Source organism: Otolemur garnettii, unplaced genomic scaffold (assembly GCF_000181295.1).
Source record: "Otolemur garnettii isolate 467f Iridium unplaced genomic scaffold, OtoGar3 scaffold00115, whole genome shotgun sequence".
Classification (NCBI taxonomy): Eukaryota; Metazoa; Chordata; class Mammalia; order Primates; family Galagidae; genus Otolemur; species Otolemur garnettii.
The window spans coordinates 3,380,510-3,406,145 of record NW_003852510.1 but is presented as its reverse complement, the minus strand read 5'-3'; the positions used below and the strand labels follow the sequence as shown (position 1 = coordinate 3,406,145).

Genomic DNA, 25,636 nt, shown 5'->3' with positions numbered 1-25,636 from the left:
AATTGTCAGACCTCATATTCCTGTTTAACATTTATATATACAAATCCTTTTTCTTCTGTTGTACAATTTAACTTTTAAATTTAAAAAAGCTAGAGTTTTTGGAATCTAATTTCATTATTTTACTAGTTCCTCATTCCTTGACTTTTTTCTCTTCTTGAGTGTTCTTCTTTGACACAAAAGTTACCCTCTGAGTTGAGAAAATGTTAGTCATACTCCTTATGGTTCTGCTTTGATTTCAGACCGATTGGCCATGACATTAAAAGAGGGGAATGCGTTTTGGCCAAAGGAACCCACATGGGCCCCTCAGAGATTGGTCTTCTGGCAACTGTAGGTGTCACAGAAGTTGAAGTTAATAAGTTTCCAGTGGTCGCAGTCATGTCAACAGGAAATGAGGTAAAAAAGAAATAAAATAAAATATTTCTGACGTTTGTTCTATGTTATAAATGGATATTATATATTATCCCATGTTCTTATAATAGGGAAATAATACAGTTCTAGTTCAGAAGATAAGAAGGAAGAACTAGAAATTAAGAAATGATCCCAAAACAAAACAAAACAAAACAAATAGAAAAACTAGGCAGGCATTGTGGGAGTCATCTGTAGTCCCAGCTGCTAGGGAGGCTGAGGCAAGAGACTTGCTTGAGCCCAAGAGTCTGAGGTTGCTGTGAGCCGTGATGCCACAGCACTCTAACCAGGGTGACTAAGTGAGATTCTGTCTCTACATAAATAAATTTCACATTTCTATCTTTATTCATATTATTTTTAATTTTTTTAAGTCTTGGAACGAAGATATTCAAGGATCTGTCTATGACTTTTATAGGTCTTTTGGCTAAAGCAAAGAATAATAGAATATTTTGTATTCCTAATGGTGAGCTAATCCCAATACAAAGTATGCAAATGACATGAACATTTTTCAAAAGAAGAGATACAAATTCTCAATGAACATAAGAAAAAATGCTTAACATCACTAACTAATCATCAGGAAAATGAAAGCTAAAACCACAATGAGATACCACCTTATCCCAGTCAGAATGGCCAATTATTAAAAAGTGAAAAAACAGTAGATGTTGGCACAGATATGGTGAAAAGAGAATGATTATATACTGTTGGTAGGAATGTAAATTAGTACAACGTCTATGGAAAACAATATGGAAGTTTCTCTAAGAACCAAAGGAAATCTACATTAGAGCCAACAGTCCTGCTACTGGGTATTTATCCAAGAAAATAAGTTATTATATCAAGAAGACACCTGCAATCATACATTTATCACAGCATAACTCACAATTGCAAAGATATGGAATCAACCTAACTGCCAATCTGAGGAACAGAGAAAATGAGGTATATATGCAACGTGTACTACTCAGCCATAACAAAGAATGAAATGCTATATTTTGAAACAGCTTCAATAGAACTAGAAGCCATTATCCCACATGAAGTAACCCAGGAATGGAAAACCAAATACTGCATGTTCTCAATTATAAGTGGGAGCTGAGCTGTGGGTAAGCAGGGACATACAGAGTGATACAGTGGGCATTGGAGGCGCACAATGGAGAAAGGTTGGGAGGGGGTGATAGAAACAACCTATTGGGTGCAATGTACACTATTCAAGTGAAGAGTAGTCTCAGACATCGGCACTATACAGTTTATCTATGTAACCAAAAAGAATAGCCTCAGCACCTGTAGCTCAGTTGTTAGGGCACCAGCCACGTACACCAAGGCTGGCAGATTTGAATCTGACACAGGCCTGCTAAACAACAATGACAACTGCAATGACAACAACAACAACAAAAATAGCCGGGTGTGGTGGCAGGAGCTGGCAGTCCCAGCTACTTGGGAGGCTGAGGCAAGAGAATCACTTAAGCCCAGGAGTTAGCAGGGGTCCTCAAACTTTTTAAACAGGGGGCCAGTTTAGGGTCCCTCAAACTGTTACAGGGCCAGACTGCGGGCCCCGGGACGAGTCGGCAGCTAAGCAGGACAGGTAGTGGCAACAAAAATGCCTGGCGGGCCGGATAAATGTCCTAGGCCGGCTGCATGTGGTCTGCAGGCCCATAGTTTGAGGACGCCTGAGTTAGAGGTTGCTGTGAGCTGTGACGCATGGCACTCTACCGAGGGCAACACAATGAGACTCTCTCTCAAAAAAATAAATAAATAAATACATTTACCTAACAGGCAATCAGTGGAATCTCGTTATTTGTACCCTCAATGAATCCCCAGCAACAAAAAGAAAAGAAAAGAATATGACAAGAATAAAGCCTCACATAGCTATATTAACCTTAAACATAAATGGGCTAAATCCTCCACTCAAAAGGTACAGATTGGTCGACTGAATTTTTTAAAAAACATGATCCAAATACAGATGCCTATAAGAAACATACTTTGCCAATAAAGCCACATATAGACTGAAATTTTTAAATGGGTGGAAGAAAATATTCCATGAAAACACAAACCAAAAGTGAGCATAAGTAGCGATACTTACATCAGATAAAACAGAGTTTAAATCAAAAACAGTAAAAAAAAAAAAAGACAAGATTATCATATATTGATAAAGAGATCAATTCAACAAGAGGATATAACAAGCATAAATATATGTACACAATATTGGAGCTTCTACATTCACAAAACAAACATTATTAGACCTAAAAAGATAACAATACAATAATCATGGGGGACTTCAGCACCCCACTTTAGATCAAATGGACACTTAACAGACATTTGCAGGACATTCTAACCAAAACACGAAAATATAAATTCTGTTTACCAACACAAGAACATTCTCCAAGACAGACTACGTATTAGGGCACAAAGTAAGAACAAAGTTTCAAAAATAAAGTATCTTGGGTGGTGGCTGTGACTCAGTGAGTAGAGCGCTGGCCCCATATACCGAGGGTGGCGGGTTCCAGTCTACCCCAGCCAAACTGCAACAACAACAAAAATACCCAGGCATTGTGGTGGACACCTGTAGTCCCAGCTACTTGGAAGGCTGAGGCAAGAGAGTTGCCTAAGCCCAAGAGCTGGGGGTTGCTGAGAGCTGTGACACCACAGCACTCTACCGAGGGTTACAAAGTGAGACTCTGTCTCTAAAGATAAAAACAAAAGTATCTTCTCAGACCACAGTGGAATAATCCTAGAAATCAATACAAACAGGAACTTCAGAAACTATGAAAATACATAGAAATTAAACAACATGTTCCTAAATGACTCTGGGTCAACAAAGAAATAGAAAATTTTTGAGCCAGGTGTAGTGGCTGAAGCCTATAATCCTAGCACCCTGGGAAGCTGAAATGGGTGAATTGCTTGAGCTCAGGAGTTCAAGACCAGCCTGAGTAAGAACCAAGACCCCCATTTTTACTAGAATAGAATAGAAAAGTCTGCCAGGCATGGAGGCTGAGGCATGAGGATCGCTTGAGCCCAAGAGTTTGATGTTGCTGTGAGCTATGACACTACAGAACTCTAGCTAGGGTGACAGAGACTCTGTCTCAAAAAAAAAAAAAATTTTTTTTTGAAATGACTGAAAATGAAACATAGCCCAAATCTGTTGAATACAGCAAAAGCTAAGCAAAAGGGAAATTTATAGCATTAAATACCTACATCAAAATGTAGAAAGAGCACAAATAAACTTTGTACCTCAAGGAACTAGAAATACATGAACAAACCAAACCTAGAGTTACAGATGAAAAGAAATAATGATCAGAACAGAACTAAATGAAATAAAGACCCACCCCCTGAAAAAAAAGCAAAGGATCACCAAAATGAAAAAAGATGGTTCTTTGAAAAGGTAAACAAAATTGATGAAACACTCACTAGACTAATGAAGAGGAGAGAAGGTCCAAGTTAAAAAAAATCAGAAATAAGAAAGGAGACATTACAGTTGATACCACAGAAATACAAAAAATAAGAGAGTCTTAGGAACAACAAAATGCCCACAAACTAAAAAACTTAGAGATGATGGATAAATTCCTAGAAACATACAACTTTCTAAGATTGAACCAAGAGAAACAGAAATCTTAAACAGACCCACAATGAGTAGTGAGATTGAGTTAGTAATTTTTTTTTTTTTTTAGAGACAGAGTCTCACTTTGTCGCCCTTGGTAGAATGCTGTGGCATCACAGTTCACAGCAACCTCCAGCTCTTGGGTTTAGGCGATTCTCTTGCCTCAGCTTCCTAAGTAGCTGGGACTACAGGCGCCCGCCACAACACCCAGCTATTTTTTTGTTGCAGTTTGGCTGGGCTAGGTTCGAGCCCACCACCCTCGGTATATGGGGCCAGCGACCTACTCACTGAGCCACAGGCGCCACCCAAGTTAGTAATTTTTAAAACTCCCTACAAAAAGCCCAGAACGAGATGGATTCACAGCTACATTCTACCGAACATACAAAGAACCAATACCAGTCTTCGTGAACCTATTCTCAAAAAATTAGGAGAGGGCAGCACCTGTGGCTCAGTGGGTAGGGCGCCGACCCCATATACCAAGGGTGACAGGTTCAAACCCCATCCAGCCAAACTTCAACAAAAGAATGGCCAGGCGTTGTGGTGGGCGCCTGTAGTCCCAGCTACTCGGGAGCCTGAGGCAAGAGAATTGCTTAAGCCCAAGAGTTGGAGGTTGCTGTGAGCTGTGATGCAACAGCACTCTACCAAGGACAAAAAAGTAAGACTGTCTCAAAAAAAAAAAAAAATTAAGGAGAGACTTCTCCCCAGTTCATTCTACAAGGCCAGCATCACCCTGATACCAAATGACACAACAAAGAAAAAATTACAAACCAAATCCCTAATGAATATAGAGGAAAAAAATCCTCAAAAAAAAATAGCAAATCAAATTCAACAGTGCATCAAATATATAATGCCTCATTTTCAAGTGGGTTTTATACCAGGGATGTAGAATGGTTGAACATACGCAGATCAGTAAATATGATACATCACATAATCAGAAGTAAGGACAAAAACCGTATGATCATCTCAATAGATGCAGAAAAAGTATTCAATAAAACTCAGCATTCCTTCATGATAGAAATCCTCAACAAACTAGACATTGAAGGAACATACTTCAAATTAATAAAAGCCATATGTGCTAAACCCACAGCAAATAGCATACTTAAGCAGGAAGTGCTGAAGGCATTCCCCTTAAGAACTAAAGTAAGACAAGGATGTGCACTTTCACCACTCTTACTCAACATAGCACTGGCAGTGCTTGCCAGAGCAATTGAGAAAAAAATAAATAGCATCCAAATAGGAAAAGAGGAAGTCAGGTTGTTTCTGTTCATTGATAATATGATCTTATGTCTAGAAAACCCTAAAGAGTCCACCACAAAACCTCTTAGACTTGATAAATGAATTCAGGTTTCAGGATACAATATCAATGTATAGAAAACAATAACATTTCCATATGCCAATAGTGGTCTAGCTAAGAACCAAAATAAAAGGGCAGTCTCGTTTGACATAGCCGCAAAAATAAAAATAAAATATCTAGGAATGTATTTAGCTAAGGTGGCAAAAGATCTCTACAAGAAATACCACAAAATACTTACAAAAAAAAACTAAATGACACAAACAAAGGGAAAAAGAACCCATGTGCCCATGCTCATGGATCAGAATATTTAAAATTGTTCAAATGACCATACTGTCAAAAGCAATTTATAAATTCAATGTAATGCCTATCAAAATATGAATGTAATTTTTCACATTAGAAAAAAACATATAAAATTCTTATAAAAATAGAGCCCAAATAGCCAAAGCAAAAGAGAACAAAGTTGTAGGTATCACCTTGTCTGACTTCAAATTATATTCTACAAGGGTATAGTAACCAAAATAGCATGGTACTGGTATAAAAATAGTCAGATTAATGGAAAAGAATAGAGAAACCAGAAATAAAGCCATGTATCTACACCCAACTGATCTTTGACAAAGGCAACAAGAACATTCACCTGTATATTTCCCAGTTTTATTTTCAAATTTTGAGTCTTCATGAAAGCATCTCTATTCATGGAATATGTGTTGATCCCCTTGAAACTTTATATGGTGACCTACAGGTCTGTAGACTGGACATCAGTTGGTCAGCTACCATTATCTTCAGTAAAAGTCAAACTTGTTTGACTGTTATCTAGTTACTAACACTGTTAGCAATAATTATTCCTTTATCAGATGCTGAGTCTTCTAGTTTTGAGAGTACCGTTTTAGTCACGTTAGCCATATTCTGTAATATGTCATATTTATTCATATTCTGTCTCTCTTGTTTTCTCTCTGTCTCAATAACAGAGGCCTGTATAAGCAAGTTTGAACTTTAGATGTATGAAGTCTAAGATCTCTATATGATCTTCTTTATGGCTTCCATAAGCAACTGCTGTTACAAAAACTAGAATCTTTAAAACTTTGTCCTCCCTTAGAAGAAAAAAAGAAGTGAGAAGTTAAGTGTCTTCTATAATCAGTATTGCTGTGTGCTTTACAATTCTAGAAACTCTATGAGGCTAATGTAATTATCCCTCATTTTATGTATAAGGTTCAATAAGCTTAAAAACAAAACATATCACACGTCTTATGTAAGCGGTAGAGACTGATTTTCCACTAAGTCTGTGGCTGTAATGACTTTTTTCCACTGTGCCTCAGTGCCTCCCAATAGAGCTTTCTTCAGTTCCTGTCTCTGGCTTTTCAATGGCAGTCTCTAAAACCCAGCAGATGAGATAGTCCATTACTTTCTTCTAGCTGTTCTTTGCTTCTTGCCCATATTAAAGAACCATGGTTCATCACTTTAAAGTTGCCCTCACTAGTACTTCAGATGCCTTCACTCCTTTAATTTATTCTTTACCATGTTAATGCCTAAAGAAATGACTTTATCTTCCACTTTCTCTATTTTCACTCCCAAGCAGAAGAGCATTACTGAAGAAATCCTCAGAACTGTGATTACATGGCCCACTACAAATTTCCGCCATTTAATGTCAACCTGGCACTTAAAGTTGCTCAGTTTTTCTCTTGTAACTGTGCTGTTGATTTCCTAGCATGTTCCTCCAGGGAATAATTCATTCATATATTCTATACCTTTTTAAAGAGCAACCCTACCTTCTCAATCTTGGCAGATGAGTTACCATCTTTATTGACAAAAAATGAAAGTAAAGGGATACATGTCAGGCTCGGCGCCCATAGCCCAGTGGTTAGGGTGCCGGCCACATACACTAGGGCTGGCAACAGTAATGCCAACAACAACGAAAAAATAGCTCGGTGTTGTGGCAGGTGCCTGTAGTCCCAGCTACTTGGGAGGCTGAGGCAAGAGAATCGCTTAAGCCCAAGAGTTTGAAGTTTCTGTGAGCTGTGAGATCACAGCGCTCTACAGAGCATGACAGTGAGACTCTGTTTCAAAAAAAAAAAAGATCTTTGTCAAACCGAATGAGATTAAGATTCCTTTCTTTTACCTAAAAATTTCTGTTTTTTTCAGCTTTCTTCCAATATAAAAGGAAAATATACTTTCCTCTCTTCTTTTTTTCTTTGAGACAGAGTCTCACTCTGTCACCCAAGGTAGAGTGCTGTGGCATCAACATCATCATAGCCCACAGCATCCTCAAACTCATGAGCTCAAGTGAGCCTCTTGCCTCAGCCTCCCAAGGAGCTGGGACTCCAGGTACCTCCAATACACTCAGCTAATTTTTCTATTTTTAGTAGAGATGGGTTCTCACTCTCACTCAGGCTGGTCTTGAACTCCTGAGTTTAAACAGTCCTCCCACCTCAGCCTCCCACAGTGCTGGGATTACAGGCATGAGCCACTGTGCCCAGCCACTTTGCCTACTTTCTAAAAACAATTCTACTTCTACCTTTGAGCCCCTCTTTCTCACCTTCTTTGGATCTTTGGTTTCTAAATTATTTCCTGTATCTTTGATGTCGTTTTCTCTTTAAAGGCTCTTCCCCCTTTTACATCCAAATATACAAAGCTCACCATTATTATAAGAAAATCTATACCTAAATACCTGGTAGCCTCTTTGAACTACTGCAATATTCCCCTCCTGTTTGTTCACTCTTAAATCTGTTGAAAGACAGATATAAACCCACTGCCATTCCTTCCTCACTATCCACTTTCTCTTAAAACTCCCAAATCTGAGTAGTGCCTGACTATTACAGAAACTGCCTTCCTGATACAGCAATGACCTCCTAATCTCCAAATCTCCCCTCTGATATTTATTATCCTTACCCCCTTTCTTGTCAAATACATGCAGGTAATTTTCCATTTCTGTAGCCCAAATTCTGACCTCTTTGGGCTGCTCAAGTCCCCATCTTCAACTTCCTTTGGCTATTGCAACCTGATATTCCCCCATTACCTAATCTTACTGTCTTTTTCCTTCCTACTACCCAGAGATTATCTCTATAATGACTTTCCTTTTTCCTTTTTTTTTTTTTTCTTTTGTGAGACACTCTCACTATGTCGCCCTCAGTAGAGTGCTGTGGCATCACAGCTCACAGCAACTTCCAACTCTTGGGCTTAAGCGATTCTCTTGCCTCAGCCTCCCAAGTAGCTGGAACAACAGGCACCCACCACAACTCCTGGCTATTTTTTGTTGCAGTTGTCATTGTTGTCTAGCTGGCCCAGGCTGGGTTCAAACCTGCCAGTCTTGGTGTATGTGGCTGGTGCCGTAACTACTGTGCTACGGGCACCCCGCTGACTTTCCTTTTTTTATGACAATGTCATTATTCTCTGAAATTATTTTTACCAGAGTCATCAGTGATCCTTTTTATTTTTTTATTTTTTTATTTTTGAGATAGAGTCTCACTGTGTCACCCTTGGTAGAGTGCTGTGGCGTCACAGCTCACAGCAACCTCCAGCTCTTGGGCTTAAGCGATTCTCTTGGCTCAACCTCCCAAGTAGCTGGGACTACAGGCACCCGCCACAATACCCGGCCTTTTTTTTTGTTGTAGTTGTCATTGTTCAGCTGGCCCAGGCTGGGTTTGAACCTGCCACCCTCAGGTATGTGGCCAGCGCTATAACCACTGTGCTCTGGGCACTGAGCCATCAGTGATCTTTTTTAAAATTTTTTTTAAATGTGGGGTAAAATACATATTAAAAATTTGAACCAGTTTTTTAGTGTAAGTTCAGTAGTGTTACGTACATGCATATTGTTGTACAACAAATCTCCAAAACTATTTGTCTTGCAAAACTGAAACTCTGTATTCATTTCACAACTTTCAATTCTCCCCTCCCACCATCTCAAAGCCTCTATTCTACTTTCTGTGAGTTTCACTGCTCCAGAAAGTTCATATAAATGGAACCATATACTGTCTTTTTTAAATGGTTTATTTCACTTATCAGAATGTCCTCAAGGTTGATCCATGTTACATCATGTCAAAATTTCCTTCCTTTTTAAGGCTGAAGAATATTCTATTGTATGTATATACCCATTTTGTTTATCCATTGATTTGTTGAGTTGCTTCTCTCTTTCAGCTATTGTGAAATGCTGAAATAATGTTACTATGGACGTGGATGTACAAATATCTCTTCAAGACCCAGATTTAAATTTTGGGGAGTATATACTAAAACTATATCTAGTTTTAGTCATTTATTTACTTAATATATTTTGAGTTCCTTCTATGTACCAAATATCATTTTAGTTGCTGAGAATACAGCAGTAAGCAAAAAAGACAACAATACCTATCTTCATGAAGGGATATCTATTGTAGGGAAATGCAAAGAAAAAATAGAAACCACCACTAACATTTTGCTATGTGGTCATACAGAATTATTTCTATGCCTTTATAAATACATATCTATTTATAAAAATAAATTTTATTTTATTGTTTTTTTTTTCACTTAAATAGCTATCACAAATATCTTTCATTATCAGCTATATCTGTACTCCACCTTTTATAGCTGTATAATAATTCTGTTTTATGGGTTGCTCATAATTTTCAACTCTGTTGTTAGACATTTACTTTGCCATTAAAATAGATGGTGATGTGATGAACATTCATATTTATTTGCATGTTTTATTATGTTATTAAATTCATACAATTGCTAACTCAAAGGGTATTCCTTCTTTTAGATTGTGTATTGGCCCAGATGTGGTGTCTCCTGGCCATAATCCCAGCACTGTGGGAGGCCGAGTCAGTAAGATCACTTAAGCCCATTAGTTTGAGACCAGTCTGGGCAACATAGCAAAACCCGTCTCTACTAAAGATAAAAATAGGGTAGTGCCTGTGGCTCACTGGGTAGGGTGCCGGCCCCGTATACCGAGGGTGATGGGATCGAACCTGGCCCCAGCCAAACTGCAACAACAACAAAAAAAAATAGCCAGGCATTGTGGTGGACAGCTGTAGTCCCAGCTACTCTGGAGGCTGAGGCATGAGAATCACCTAAGCCCAGGAGTTGGAGGTTGCTATGAGCTGTGTGACACCATGGCACTCTACCAAGGGTGATAAAGTGAGACTCTGTCTCAAAAAGAAAGAAAAAAAAAAGATAAAAATAGAAAAAAAGCCAGTCAAGGTAGCATGTGCCTGTAGTCCTAGCTACCTGAGAGACTGAGGCAGGAGGATCACATGAGCCAAGTAGTTTGAGGATGCTATGAGCTATGATGTTGCTGTTTTTTAAAAGGGGAATTTCTGGGTCGGTGCCTGTAGCTCAGCGCTTAGAGCACCAGCCACATACACTGGAACTGGCGGGTTTGAATCCAGCCCGAGCCTGCCAAACAACAACTACAACCAAAAAATAGCTGGGCATTGTGGCAGGCACCTATAGTCCCAGCTACTTGGGAGGCTGAGGCAAGTGAATCATTTAAGCCCAAGAATTGGAGGTTGCTGTGAGCTGTGACGTCACAGGACTCTACCAAAGATGACATAGTGAGACTCTGTCTCAAAAAACAAAAGGAGGGGGGCAATATCTGGAGGCATGTGAGGGAGTCTCTCTGGTCAGGCTTCTTATATCTTTTTTATTCTCAACCCTGTCCTCACTCTACTAGTTTAAGTTCTATTGTTTTTTCACTCTCATTCTCCTTGTATCTTTCAAATCTCTTGTCTCCATTTTTTTCTCCTCAGTACTCAAAGAACTGGTAGGTCCTCTAACTAGAGTGTGCTCTTTTCCCACTGAGGCCACCGCAATGTATAGTATGTTTTCTGCTGATTAAGCAACAAGTAGTACAGCAGAATAAGTTTCTACCAATTATTAGCAGCCCTACTTTAGAGCACATTCATGCTAGCTAGTCGGTACATCTGTATTTATCTATATATGTAGCTATCTATCATCTAGATATCTATATCTAAGTGTGCGTGTGTGTGTGTGTGTGTGTGTGTGTATCTTAGTCTGTTAGCTATATATTATGTCTTTATCTATCTATATTGATAGATAGGTAGATTTCTTATAGTCCAAAACTGAAGAGCAAGGATTTTATTTGATTTTTACAGTAATTACGCAAATTTCTGTTTATGACAATAATCTCAGATATGGAATTTAAATTTTACATTGAATTAATGTTTTATATTAAATTTCATTTGGTTAATCTTAATAAGAAAATAGCTTCAATAGCTTTATAATAAGAGGTTTATCGCAGCTCAATTTACAATCACTAAAATGAGGAAACAGCCTAAATGTCCTTTAACCCAGGAATGGATTGGCAAGCTGTGGTATGTGTATACCATGGAATACTATTCAGCCATTAAAAAATGGAGATTTTGCCGCATTTGTACTAACCTGGATGGAGATGGAACATGTTGTTTTTAGTGAAGCATCACAAGAATGGAAAAGTATGAATCCTATGTATTCAACTTTGATATGAGGACAATTAATGGCAATTAATGACATGATGGGGCATAAGGGAAGGGGTGAACAAACAGAGAAGGAGGGAGGGGGTGAGGGAAAGGAAAAGAAAATAGTGACTAATTCTCACATAAATTGGATTTAATTTTGACCAAAGTACATTACTTAAACATTAATTTTTAATTCAACTTGTTAATATTTTGTCTAGGATATTCCATCCTCATTTATAAGTGAAATATGTTTGTAATTTCCCCTTTACAGTACTATATTTTTTTCCAATTTTAATATCAGGTGTATCCAGATGAAATAGAATGATTTGGGGGTACTTCTTCTTTTTCATTGTCTATAAGATTTGGAATGATCTGCTTTTTGAAATTATCTTCTATTTCATAGAAAGCTGGATATGTAAGTTTCTGAGCAAAGGAAAGCATCACCTTGATGATATAGGGGAGAAAAAGATAATTTTTCCCTATCTTTATGCATCTTTAGCTGAGACCCTATAACAAAAGATAACAATAAGAAAACTCAAGTTTATTAACTTATATCCCTCATATATACATGGGAGATATCCAAGGAAAAATTAGTGACTCTCAAAGAGTTGGCCTAGAAGTCTGGCTTGTAGAACATCTTCAAAAAAGAACAATAAATTCTTAAAGAAACGATGAGACAAAAGAAAAGGACTTTGAATCTCTAGGTCCAGCAACTTGTGGAAAGACAATTATATGGGAAACTAAGGATAGATTAAAGGCTAGTTAGTAAAATTGGTATGTAGATTCCTTTAGTGCCATCTACAGACTGATAAGAATATTTATGTATCTGCTAAATCATTTATTAACAATGTTGTCCTTTCACTAAATGCCCAAGTTTTTATCTCTCCTAGTAGAGAACAGTATAGGGACACCTTTGTGAAGTTTCATCCTGCTTGTAGGCAAGTTGGAGAAAGGAAGAGAACTTTTCTTTATCTGTTTCTTCTCAACTCAAAAATAATTTTGGAGAAGATTTTTGCAGGTTATGTCTCTGACAAAGGTTTAATAACCAGAATCCATAGAGAACTTAAACGTATTAGCAAGAAGAAAATGAGTGATCCCATCTCAGGGTGGGCAAGGGACTTGAAGAGAAATTTCTCTGAAGAAGATCGGCACACGGCCTACAGATATATGAAAAAATGCTCACCATCCTTAATCATCAGAGAAATGCAAATAAAAACTACTTTGAGATATCACCTAAGTCTAGTAAGATTAGCCCATATCACTAAATCCCAAAACCAGAGATGCTGGTGTGGATGTGGAGAAAAGGGAACACTCCTACACTGCTGGTGGGAATGTAAACTAATAAGTTCCTTTTGGAAAGACATCTGGAGAACACTTAGAGAACTAAAAATAGACCTGCCATTTGACCCTGCAATTCCTTTATTAGGTATATTCCCAGAAGACCAAAAATCGCATTACAACAAAGATATTTGTATCAGAATGTTTATTGCAGCCCAATTCATAATTGCCAGGTCATGGAAGAAGCCCAAGTGCCCCTCGATCCACGAATGGATCAACAAACTGTGGTATATGTACACCATGGAATACTATGCAGCCATTAAGAAAGATGGAAACTTTACATCCTTCATGTTCACATGGATGGAGCTGGAGAATGTTCTTCTGAGCAAAGTATCACAAGAATGGAAGAAGAAGTATCCAATGTACACACCCCTATTATGAAACTAATTTATACCTTTCATATGAAAGCTATAACCTAATAACCTAAGGATACGGGGGAGGAGGGGGGAGGGGGGAAATGGGTGGAGGGAGGGGGATTCGAGGGTTCACGTCTGTGGTTCATCTTACAAGGGTACAAGTGAATCTATGAGCAGAATATGAACGTTTTAACACAATAACTAAGAAAATTAAATGAAGGCTATGTTACCTAGAAAAGTAATAATAATAATTCTTATGTCAAAAGGGCATGTTGGGGTGGCATATTCTGCTATCCTTCAATATCAGTAATGTCTCAAAAGGGTAAGTTTATTGAAGGGTACTTTTTAGATTTTGAGGACCAGTGTTGGTTATAGGGTAATTTTAAGGTAGAAGTTATTAAGCAAGGTCCAGGCAGATTGGTCATAATTTGTAAGATAAAGTGAGTTGCTCAAACAAGCAGTCTCACCTTTTGGAGCACATAAGTCTGTGTGGGATTACTGCTAAATCAGCAGTATCTATTTGTAGTCACTATTATAAATAACATAGCATTAAGTAGATAGATATAAATCAGGTTGTTAAAATTGTTAAAAACAATTTGACTTAAGATAACTCAAGTTACATGTTCAGGTTTGGTATAGTTTGTCTGTTACACAAGTAATTCTACAGTTTTGCAAGTTGATGTTTCTCAGAAGAAAATAGTTTGTAGGCAAGGCAGCCAATTATAAGGCTTTTATAGAAATTCAGACATAACGTAATAAATGCCTGCAACTGGTTTGGGGTGATAACAGAGTGAATGAAAACTTAGGGTCAAGGAGGAAATAGATTAGAATGTTCTTAATGATTGAGGCCTTTGGGAAAAGAGTGGACTACAAAGGGAAAAAGATAATCAGAAGTTAAGTGTTTGGATCCTGGCACCACTGACAATACCAAAAACAGAAAATTGAAATTAATATTATGTTTTGTTTTCCTTTGTATTTTTTTCTTTCATATTTTAACTATAACAAGTTTCCAGCATCACTCCCAAGATGACTAGAAGTATAATAACAGAAAAAAAAGATTCAGTTTTAAAGGGAAAAGTAATGAGTTTATTCTAATATATTCAGCTTGTATGCTTTCATTTAATTCTGTATTGTTTTCTTTTAAAATACTTAAAATGCACTATAAATCCCATACTGTCATTTAGCTAGCTATTATTTCATTATGTCAGTTTTACAGATAAGTAACTGGTTCTCCAGTGATCTCTAATTGCTATTTTATTTCTGGAACCATTTGCAGCAAAATAACAGAGAAAAACTGAATGGCAAAGAAAATAAATACCTTAATAACAGGGGAATCTTACATGGTCAGTACCCTACTGTGAAAAATAAAAAGTAATATAACCACACCATTTCTTTCTGAAGCAACTGTTTTGATTAATGGAGCTAAAAAGCCACAAGACTTTATAAAATTGTAATGACTTCAATAACTATTAATTAGGATCAGAAAATTAATCTATATTAGTATTGCAATAGCAATTTTCCAAGCACTGCCAATAACTAAGGATGCAAGTGGGTTGCAATCTTGTGTCTTTTTTCTTTTTTCTTTTTTTTGAGACAGAGTTTCACTGTGTCACCCTTGGCAGAGTGCCGTGGCGTCACAGCTCACAGCAACCTCAAACTCTTGGGCTTAAGTGATTCTCTTGCCTCAGCCTCCTGAGTGACTGGAACTACAGATGCCCGCTACAATGCCCAGCTATTTTTTTGTTGCAGTTGTCACTGTTGTTTAGCAGGCCCAGAACCCACCAACCTCAGTGTATGTGGCTGGCACTCTACCCACAGAGCTATGGGTGCTGCCACTGGCATCTTACTCAATTAGTGCAGTATTCAAAGGGAAGATTCCTAGGTGATGCCAAATAAGATTGTCAAGAGTTTTTCTTCTGCCTACTTAAAGAAGACGGTTGAAAAGTTCCTTCTCCAACATAAAGCCAAGAATCTGGCCACATAGTTATCACTAATGAGCCAGAGAAAGAAGATTAAAGGGGCTAATGGTTATTGTTTGGGAGAACTGATACATGAAGTGTTGTCCGTATTAATAGCCCAAGCATCTGAAAACCGCAGGCTTGTCTTTAACCTCCTTAAATAATGTTCCAGATTTTTCTCACTTCAAGGAAGTACTTTCTTTTTTTTATTTTTGAATATTTCTGAAATCAACGTATATCTTAAAACTGATATATAAATTAAAGTTGTATGGGGTATGTGAAAGAGTTTGGGCAACTTGAATTTGAACCCCACCTGAATCTAAAGTTCTTTCTACTGTGTACTCTAACTACCTCACTGGAACATCCTCATATAGAATAAGCCCATTTAATTTTCTTCATAGACATAATAATAGATACTAAATCTCTTAGGCTGGGCACAGTGGCTCACAGTGTATTCCTAGCACTCTGGGAGGCCAAAGCAGGTAGATTGCCTGAGCTCACAAATTCAAGACCAGCCTGAGCCAGAGCAAGACCCCATCTCTAAAAATAGCTGGGCATCATGGCAGGCACCTGTAGTCCCACCTGCTCGGGAGGCTAAGGCAAGAGAATTACTTGAGCCCAAGAGTTTGAGATTGCTGTGAGCTATGACCCCACAGGACTCTACTGGGGGCAACAAAATAAAACACTGTCTCAAATAAATAAATAAATAATTTACCTCTAAAGATCAGTTCAATTTAAAGTAATGGAATTGTGGGTGTATGTAGGTAAGTATTACTTAAGCTTGCTAGTATCAGACAAAACATCTGTCTCATTACTCAGAAAAAAAACAAATTAGGTGGAATCAAGCTACCAGACTTCAGATTTGCAGCAAAATAACAGAGAAAAACTGAATGGCAAAGAAAATACCTTAATAACAGGGGAATCTTACATGGTCAGTACCCTACTGTGAAAAAATAAAAAGTAATATAACCACACCATTTCTTTCTGAAGCAACTGTTTTGATTAATGGAGCTAAAAAGCCACAAGACTTTATAAAATTATAATGACTTCAATCTATAGTGATCAAAACAGCATGGTATTGGCACAAAAATAGAGGTAGATGTATGAAATAGAATTGAGAACCAAGAAATGAATCCAGGCACTTAATGTCATTTGATCTTCAATAAGCCTATCAAAAACTTAAATTGGGGAAAAGACTCCCTATTTAATAAATGGTGCTGGGAGAATTGGCTGGCAATTTGTAGAAGACTGAAACTGGACCCACACCTTTCTCCTCTAACAAAACTTGACTCTCACTGGATAAAAGACTTAAACCTAAGACATGAAACCATAAAGATTCTTGGAAAGAGTGCAGGAGAAACACTTAAAGAAATTAGTCTGGGGGGAAACTTTATGAGGAGGACCCCCAGGGCAATTGAAGCAAAATACATTACTGGGATCTGATCAAACTAAAAAGCTTCTGCACTGCCAAGAACACAGTAAGTAAAGCAAGCAGACTGACCTCAGAATGGGAGAGGATATTTACAGGTTACATTTCTGACAAAGGTCTGATAACCAGAATTCACAGAGAACTCAAAGTTATCAGTAAGAAAAGAACAAGTGATCCAATTTCACTGTGAGCAAGAGACCTGAACAGAAGCTTCTCTAAAGAAGACAGGCACATGGTCTGCAAACACATGAAAAAATATTCATCATCTTTAATCATCAAAGAAATGCAAATCAAAACCACTTTGAGATACCATCTAACTCCAGTAAGTGTAGCCCATATAACAAAATCCTAAAACTACAGATGTTGGCGTGGATGTGGAGAAAAGGAAACACTTCTGCACTGCTGGTGGGAATGCAAGCTAGTTTGTTCCTTTTGGAAAGAAGTTTGGAGAATACTCAGGGATCTACAAATTGACCTGCCATTGGATCCTGCAATTCCTTTACTAGGAGTATATCCAAAAGACCAAAAATCACTTTGCCAGAAAGATATTTGAACCAGATTATTCTTTGCCGCTCAATTCGTAATAGCCAAGCCATGGAAGAAGCCCAAGTGCCCATCAGGACCCCGTGAATGGATTAATAAATCGTGGTGTATATATGCCATGGAATACTATTCAGCCTTAAAAAAGATGAAGCCTTTACGTCTTTTATGTTTACATGGAGGGATCTGGAACATATTCTCCTGAGTAAAATGTCTCAAGAATAGAGGAAAAAGTATCCAATGTACTTAGTACGTCTATGAAACCTACTTATATTTACTCACACTTTCTTATGAAAGATAGAACACAACTATAACCCAGGATGAAGGAGAGAAATAGAGTGGAAAGGTGTGGGGAGGTTTGACAGAGGGATGGTAAAAGGCGGGACCACACCTATGGAGCATATGACAAGGGTACAAGTCAAACCTGTGAAGTGTAGAACATAGATGTTTTGGCACGATAATCAAGTAAATGAGATGAAAGCTATGTTGATTGGTTTAATGTAACCACATTAGATTGTATTAAAAAAATCAGCACATCGTACCCCACATATGCATGAATGTATTCATGATCTATGTGTATTTGACTTAATTAAAAAAAAATCTGTCTCCTTCTTCTTCATATAAGTTTAAGTTCTTTAATACTGTTGACCCCACTTTAGAAAAGAGATCAAAAAACTTGAAAGAAAAGATAAAGTATCATTCTCTTTAGACTTGAGAATATCATGTCACATAGTCACTACCTCAAGTGTCCCAGCGAAAGACAAATTGGTAAATAATAGTGAAAGGAAAAAAGATAATTGTTTAGTTTGTCGCAGTAACCAATTACTTGACAGCCCACAATAAAATTCTAGAGAATTATTGTGGCCAAAGGTGTGACATTTGGCCTGCTGCTCAATCACTATCCAAATGTCTGCAGTTTTCTTTACTTCTGTAGGAACATTTTCTCATCCTTCTGCACTTTTAATGTTGACTCAAAAGATGTTTGAAGCATATACTTTCTATATGCCAAGTACTATAGTAGGTGCTAGATATGCTTAATTCTATTTAGTAGATTTCTTTTTCTCATTAGCAATAGGCAAGATTATGCTAAAAAGAATAATCTGTGATGGTTTTTGGCTTTGTAGCTGCTAAATCCTGAAGATGACCTCTTACCAGGAAAGATTCGAGACAGCAATCGTTCAACTCTCCTAGCAACAATTCAGGAGCATGGTTACCCCACAATCAACTTGGGAATTGTGGGAGACAAGTAAGTATTAGATTTTATTTTTTAAAGTAGTTACTGTACAAACACGAATATTTAAAATGCTAACTAGGTGGAATTGCTGCTAAAGAGACAGAAATTTAATATCATAATTTTCATTTGTCTCATTCTTCAGAAGCCAAAGAATTATGAGATGTCTGTGTCCTTCAGTGATAAATATTTTCTCAGTTTGTCTATAACAATAGGAGAAATATTTCACTTGCCTGTGGGTATGTTATGCTCATAGGGTTTTTTTTTGGGGGGGGGGTTGAGACAGAGTCTCACTTTATCACCCTTGGTAGAGTGCCATGGCATCACAGCTCACAGCAACCTCCAATTCCTGGGCTTAGACGATTCTCTTGCCCTAGCCTCCTGAGTAGCTGGGACTACAGGCGCCCCCCCACAATGCCCGGCTATTTTGTGTTACACTTTGACCGGGGTCAGGTTGGAACCCGCCACTCTTGGTATATGGGGCCGGCGTACTACCCATTGAGCCACAGGTACCACCCCATAGGGATCTTTTTTAATAGTGCTAGTTTTTTCCCAGTGAAGCAAATGGTAAAAGTACTGTTCCTATGCACACTATATTCATAGTGTGTATAATCTGCGCTATTCATTCATAGCTGTGTCCCCCACCCAAGAGTTCTGCTATCTATCCTTACATTGTGCCCCTGACCATCCCACTACCACACAAGGCTGCTGCTGGGCTGTGTTCCAGCAGCTGCTATTTCCCGTTCACTAGAGGCATCTAGTGATGCCTGTTTTTATAATACCCAGACATCAGCCAAGTGGAGACAAATCTGAGTGACGAGTACCATGATGTATCTTTCATCATAATCACCCCTTTCTCACTTATCACCTGTTATTGAGTGAGGCTCATTACGCATAGACCCTCTTCCCTTAAGATGAGTATTTCTCAGTACTCAAATGTGTTTTTTAAGAAGTGCTCCCCAGCCATTTCTCATGGTATGCTCTGAACTTGATCTAGTAGTCAAATTGGACACAGTCTGAACCTTGGACACAGGTTTACTAAAAGGTACCTTTGTGTCTTCTCACCTTTTAAAGTTCTCTTCTTTCCTCCTGATATTTTTTTATTTCTCTTGAGAACATTGAAGTAGAGGCTATTTCATATATTTTCAAATGTCATTCTAAAGAAGTTTATTATTAAGTAACTAGCCAGCTTAGGGCCCATGCTAATGAAGCCAGTGTATAAGTTACTGGCATCACTTAGGTTCCCTAATCCTCAGAAGGAAATAGAAAGAACCCATGGAGGGAGGGGGATTCAGTATTTGAATTGGACCTGAGTAATTTATTCTTTCATATAAATTTCAAGCACCTAAAAACTATCCTGATGGACATAACTTTTTTCTTCTGTCTTTTTGAGACGGACTCTCACTTTGTCACCCAGATAGGGTGCCATAGCATCATAGCTCATAGCAGCCTCAAACTCTTGGGCTCAAGCAATCCTCTCGTCTCAGTCTCCCAAGTAACTGGAATTACAAGTGCCTGGCACAATACTTGGCTAGTTTTTCTGTTTTTAGTAGAGATGAGGTCTCACTCTTACTCAGGGTGGTTTTGAACTCCTACGCTCAAGCTGTCCACCAGCTCGGCTCCCAGAGTTCTAAGATTACAAAGGCGCTAACTACTGTGCCTGGCATTGGTTTTTAAAGACAAAAATCAACTTCTAAGAAGCGATAGGATGAATCCAAGAGTTTTAAAAGCACACAGATAGGCAAGTAGGCCTGAAACTCCAGATTCTTTAGCAGTGTTTTCCCCCTTACCAATGGCTCTGGCCCTACCTCCAAGTGCATTTGTGAGCTGTAGTAAGAAGTATTAGAAAGTAAAAGCATTTTTATCCTAAGCTCTTCTGGACTATAATTCTGTCCATTCTCCCTCTAATTGTTATATTTCTGCATTCTTAGAAAAGATATTTAATATGCTATACATCAGGGGTCCTCAAACTTTTTAAACAGGGGGCTAGTTCACTGTCCCTCAGACTGTTGGAGGGCCAGATTGCGGGCCCCGGGATGAGTCGGCTGCTAAACAGGACAGGCAGCGGCGGCAAAAACACCTGGCAGGCTGGATAAATGTCCTTTGTGGGCCGCATGTGGCCTGTGGGCTGTAGTTTGAGGACACCTGCTATACTTACTGCTATTATCTAACCATAGAGGCCAAAAACACCATTGAAGGCCCATATGTTGGTATGCCAATATGTAATTGTCTCCAATCCACACTGTTGATTTGTGGTGGAAATTCCGTAACAATTAATGATATTGCCTGGGAGGGGTAGCTCATGCCTGTAATCCTAGCAGTCTGGGAAGCCACGGCAGGTGGATTGAGGAGTTTTGAGACCAGCCTAAGCAAGAATGAGACCTCTGTCTCTAAAAATAGCCAGGTGTTGTAGTCAGTGCCTATAGTCTCAGCTACTTTGGAGACTGAGGCAAAAGGATCACATGAACCAAGAGTTTGAGTTTGCTATGACCTATGATGCCACAGCACTCTACCCAGGACAACAAAGTGAGACTCTGTCTCAAAAAAAAAAAGTTGGCTCGGCACCTGTGGCTCAAGCGGCTAAGGCGCTAGCCACATACACCTAAGGTGGTGGGTTCGAATTCCCAGCCCGGCCCGCCAAACAACAATGATGGCTGCAACCAAAAAATGGCCAGGCATTGTGGCGGGCGCCTGTAGTCCCAGCTACTTGGGAGGCTGAGGCAGGAGACTCGCTTGAGCCCAGGAGTTGGAGGTTGCTGTGAGCATGATGCCATGGCACTCTACCCAGGGGGATAGCTTGAGGCTCTGTCTCAAAAAAAAAAAAAAAAAAACCGTTGATATTATATTCAACTCCAAAATTAATGTTGATGTTATGTTCAACTCCAAACCATACTTGAAAACAGTATAAAGAACAACAAAATTATAAGCAGGTACAGGCAATTCAGAGAATGTACAAATCTCTAGCATATACCTTTTTCTCTGATAGCAACACCTTATATCAAAATGAGAATAATTTTTTCAAAAAACAATTGATGCAAATCTTGGTTTTCTCAGTCTTGGAATGCTGTATTAAAGCATTTCAAAGTGAATGGTTTTAGAAAGCAGAGCAGAATGTGGGAGGAAGGAATTTATAACTGTTCTAATGGAAATCTGTGCTAGGAGTTTAGCAAAGGAAACAAGGTGCATTTAATCTACAGCCTGCTGATGTTCTGTAAAGGTTGTCCTCCTCTTCATTATTCTTCCTCTGTAGCCATTTGCTAAGGAAAGCAAATGTTGTCATACAGAAACCTCTGTGCAAAGCTCTCCGGGGAAACAATCAGTCAGGAGAAACTCTACCCAAGATTTAAAGGAGGGAGAGAAATGGTTCAAGAATATCAGGGAGTACAGACCCCTTACTCAGCTATGACAGATAAGGGTAGGGAGTGACAGCTGTATTCGTGTCACTAAAAAGTTTTGAGTCTGGTTGTTAAGCTGTTTATGATTCCACTTTTTAGCTCTTACTCTTATCACTTACCATAATTTTGGCAATCAACGTGAAATAGAAAAGTAAGACTTTCTAACCATTTGAATTGAGTTTGAGCTGTTGTGCCTTTGCTTGTTGTACAATTGCTATTGTACCCTTTATTTAGAAACACGGTAATTTAATGGCACTGTGAAAATTATAGAAGGGGTACTTGAAGTACCTGAGACTTAACAATTATATTTGAAAGGCATTAATTTATAAATATAATGTATATATTAAAATACATTTCCTAAGTCATATTTTCTGATATTATTTGGAACATCGTACTATTGAAGTTCCTAGTTTTTGCTTTAAAAAGACACATTTTAAAACCCAGATATGTTAAGTAATTTGCCAGCAGTATACAACTAGTTGGTAGCAGAGGTGGAAATGGAATCTAAATTTCTTAAAATTAAAATTCATAATTCTGGCTAGGCACAGTGGCTTATGCCTATAACCTTAGCACTCTGAGAGGTCAAGGTGGGAAGACCAGCCTAAGCAAGAGCAAGACCCTGTCTCTACTAAAAATAGAAAAATTATCTGGGCATATTGACGGGCACTTATAGTCCCAGCTACTTCAGAGGCTAGGGCAGGAGGATTGCTAGAGCCAGGAGCCTTAACAAACATGAGGTTGCTGTGAGCTAGGCTGATGCCACGGCACTCTAGCTTAGGCAACAAAGTGAGACTCTGTCTCCAAATAAAACAAAACAAAACAACTCATAATTCTTCACTATCATTATGGAAACAAGATATTATTTATTTAAATATATCAGAAGAATAGTGTCACCTTGGGCTACAGCAATGAGAGGGCATTTTATAAAGGTGCAACTTTAGCTAAAACTTAAAAAATAAGTAGGATTTAAAGAGGAAAAGAGGATGTGTTAATCTAAGTAGGAAAAGGAGTGACCAAAAATAGAGAAATAAAAACTAATACTATATAGAGAAGTAAAATGAATAGTTACTAAGGTCAGGCCAGACTAACAGGAGGTTCAGGTCAAAAAATAAGTAGGTAAAATTCGTTAGAAATTTGAGGCCAGATTTTGAAAAGGCTTTGCAATTTAGGCAGAAGTGCCCCATTCAGTTAAATTTGAAGCAATTTCTTTTTAGCAGAATTGACATAATAAACTACTATTTTAGAAAGGTAATTTGACAAAAATGTATCGTATGGGCTAATGCTGGAGAGAAAATAGAAATAAAGAGACCAATACAATTTGTGTGTTCATTGTGTAGTCTGTCACCAGGAAATGTTGATTGTGTACCTATGGGACTCACCTGGAAACCTTAGTGAAAGTGCTGATTATGATTCAGCAAATGTGGACAAGACTGAGATTTTGCATTTCTAACAAGCTCCAAAGTGATACCAAGCTTTCCGTACATGGATGACAAGAAGTAGCAAGGATGTAGTAAATTGAAACACACATCTAATATAAATTTCAAGTCAAAGGCTTTTGAAATAGACATAGATCCTGGAATTACAGCTTAGTAGTAAAAATATTTTAGGAAGTTCCCAAGCTTAAGCTCAGATTTGGAAGTAGAATTAAAAAGAAAGGGATTGATAAAAGAGAAATTGTGAAGACTTTTACATAGAACAGAACAGTGTCAGTGTGGATTTATCTTCATCTGGATTACAGAGCCTCAAAATGGTATGTGTATATAAACACAAAATACCTACAAAGTCAATTATTAGGCCTCTTTCCTACAATTTGATATCTTCCTCTAGCAGCACACTATTTCCACATCTTTGCCCTCTATTTACAATCTATCCTTTCTTGGCTTTTGTAGCTCTTTTTCCTATGCTCAGTCCCTAAGTGTAGGTCTACCCCATGGCTCACCCTTAGCTCTGTCCTTCTAATTCCTTACGGTAATCACTCCCAAATCTTATTTCTACAGCCCAAATATGAAACCAGGCAAGCCTAGACATTCCAAATTGGTACAAATTTATGTGAGTTTCTATGTTTTAAACGCCATCTCATTTCTACCATAAAGATGGGATAATAGATTTCCTAGTTGTCTTTCCCCATGGCTGGCTCAATAACCTGTCAGCTTCCTTTTGTCCTCCCATGCAGCCTGAGGGAAGAGACAGACAAATAAGAAAGTATGGTAGGTGAATAAGTACTGAGAGTTCTGTGTGACAGCGAAGGCAGTGGTGGCCAGAGGATAGAAATAATACCTTAGTTAAGATGTTGGTCATTTGGGCACATATGTGCTTCTCTGTTTTTGCCTTTTTTTGTATTGGTTAAAATTTCTTTGAGAAATTACTATCTTGTAAGGCCTAAACAAAGTGTGAAATAGATTTGTTAGTATTGGGCCAGGGTTGTTTTGTTTCCCACCAGTTTATAAGGTCCACAAAAGCTAGAATAAAATTCATCTTGGTAACCACCCTGTCCACAGCACTTAATAGGGGTACATCTTCAGGATTAGACAGCCCGTCTTTTCCTACACTCTCCTCTCTTTCCATGAAACCTAAAGTTCCAACTGTACAACACTGTCCAGAAGAATCTTATAAGAAACCTTCAAGCAAGTCCAAGAACCTTGGAGCAGGCCAGAAAGTATGGCACTGACAACAGAATTGCAGTGCTTTGGGGCTGGGGTGATGCATTTGATATTTCTGATGAAAAGGATCTGGAGGGGGTATTCCAAATGGATTTGGCAAACTTTTAATTCTAAAAGTTGATGAGCTGCTCCTTCAGACTTCAAAAGATCTTACACATTTACCTCTTGACTATAACAGCAGTAATTATAATCCAAGTATCAACTTAGAGAAAACTTTAAATATACTCCAGTATTAATTGAGCTTCTGTAATCCCAAAAACTGCTTTTAACAACTCAGTTATTTATATTTCTACATCAATTGTAAGACAGCTTAGTAATAAAACTTTCAAACTGCTAACTTGGCTCTACTGGCCTTTCAAGGCCTAAAGGGCTAGGGAATACCCATAATTAAGAAGAGGGTTTCCTCTTCTGGAAAATTGCCATCACAAAAGCCTGCCCCACTCAAATCATGCTGGTTTTGCTTGGCTGTCAGTAGATTGGTGTTTTGGATCTGAGTTGCCTGCTCTTGCTGCTGCTAGTTTGTGAAGCTGCCTTTTCATATTAAAGCAAGAAGCAGAAGAGGAACGAGTCCTGAGCTGGCAAATTGGGTTCTTATAAAAACTGGCACATCCAGCAGTAAATGTCAAGACAGACTTTACAGTACAGTGATTATTTAGGAAAAACCTTGTAACTACCAATTTGTGAGCCCAACATGTCCTAAATTCTTAATTGCTTACCTAATATTCTTGAAATAGGAATTTTCTAATCATCAAAGAGAATTTAGAACTGAATCTAATTTGTTCTTGTTACCTTTATGAACTGCCTGCTTCCTTTATGGGAAGCATAAGGGAAGTAGGCAGTTTTCTGTTTAAAATGCACAATTTTAATTTTTGAGTTAACATAATGCATTCATTCTCTCAGCTTTTATCAGCAGAGGTCTCTCATTTTCTATTGGTTAACAAAGACTATTCTTTCTACCTTAACAAATATGAGTTTATTAACAAGACAGCCTCTCTTTCTTTTTTTTATTTTTTTTTTTTTTT

General features: G+C 38.1%; 1 protein-coding gene across 4 annotated transcripts in view; it reads left to right on the top strand.

Annotated features, from left to right (window-relative positions):
* Positions 1–25,636, top strand: part of GPHN (gephyrin) — a 642,655-nt gene that overhangs the window by 569,698 nt on the left and 47,321 nt on the right. For all 4 annotated transcript variants that reach the window (XM_023517593.1, XM_023517595.1, XM_023517592.1 and 1 more), the window contains 2 exons: positions 240–393; positions 18,453–18,574. In XM_023517593.1, the coding sequence (XP_023373361.1) occupies positions 240–393; positions 18,453–18,574 (276 nt within the window). The remainder of the gene's footprint in view (positions 1–239; positions 394–18,452; positions 18,575–25,636) is intronic.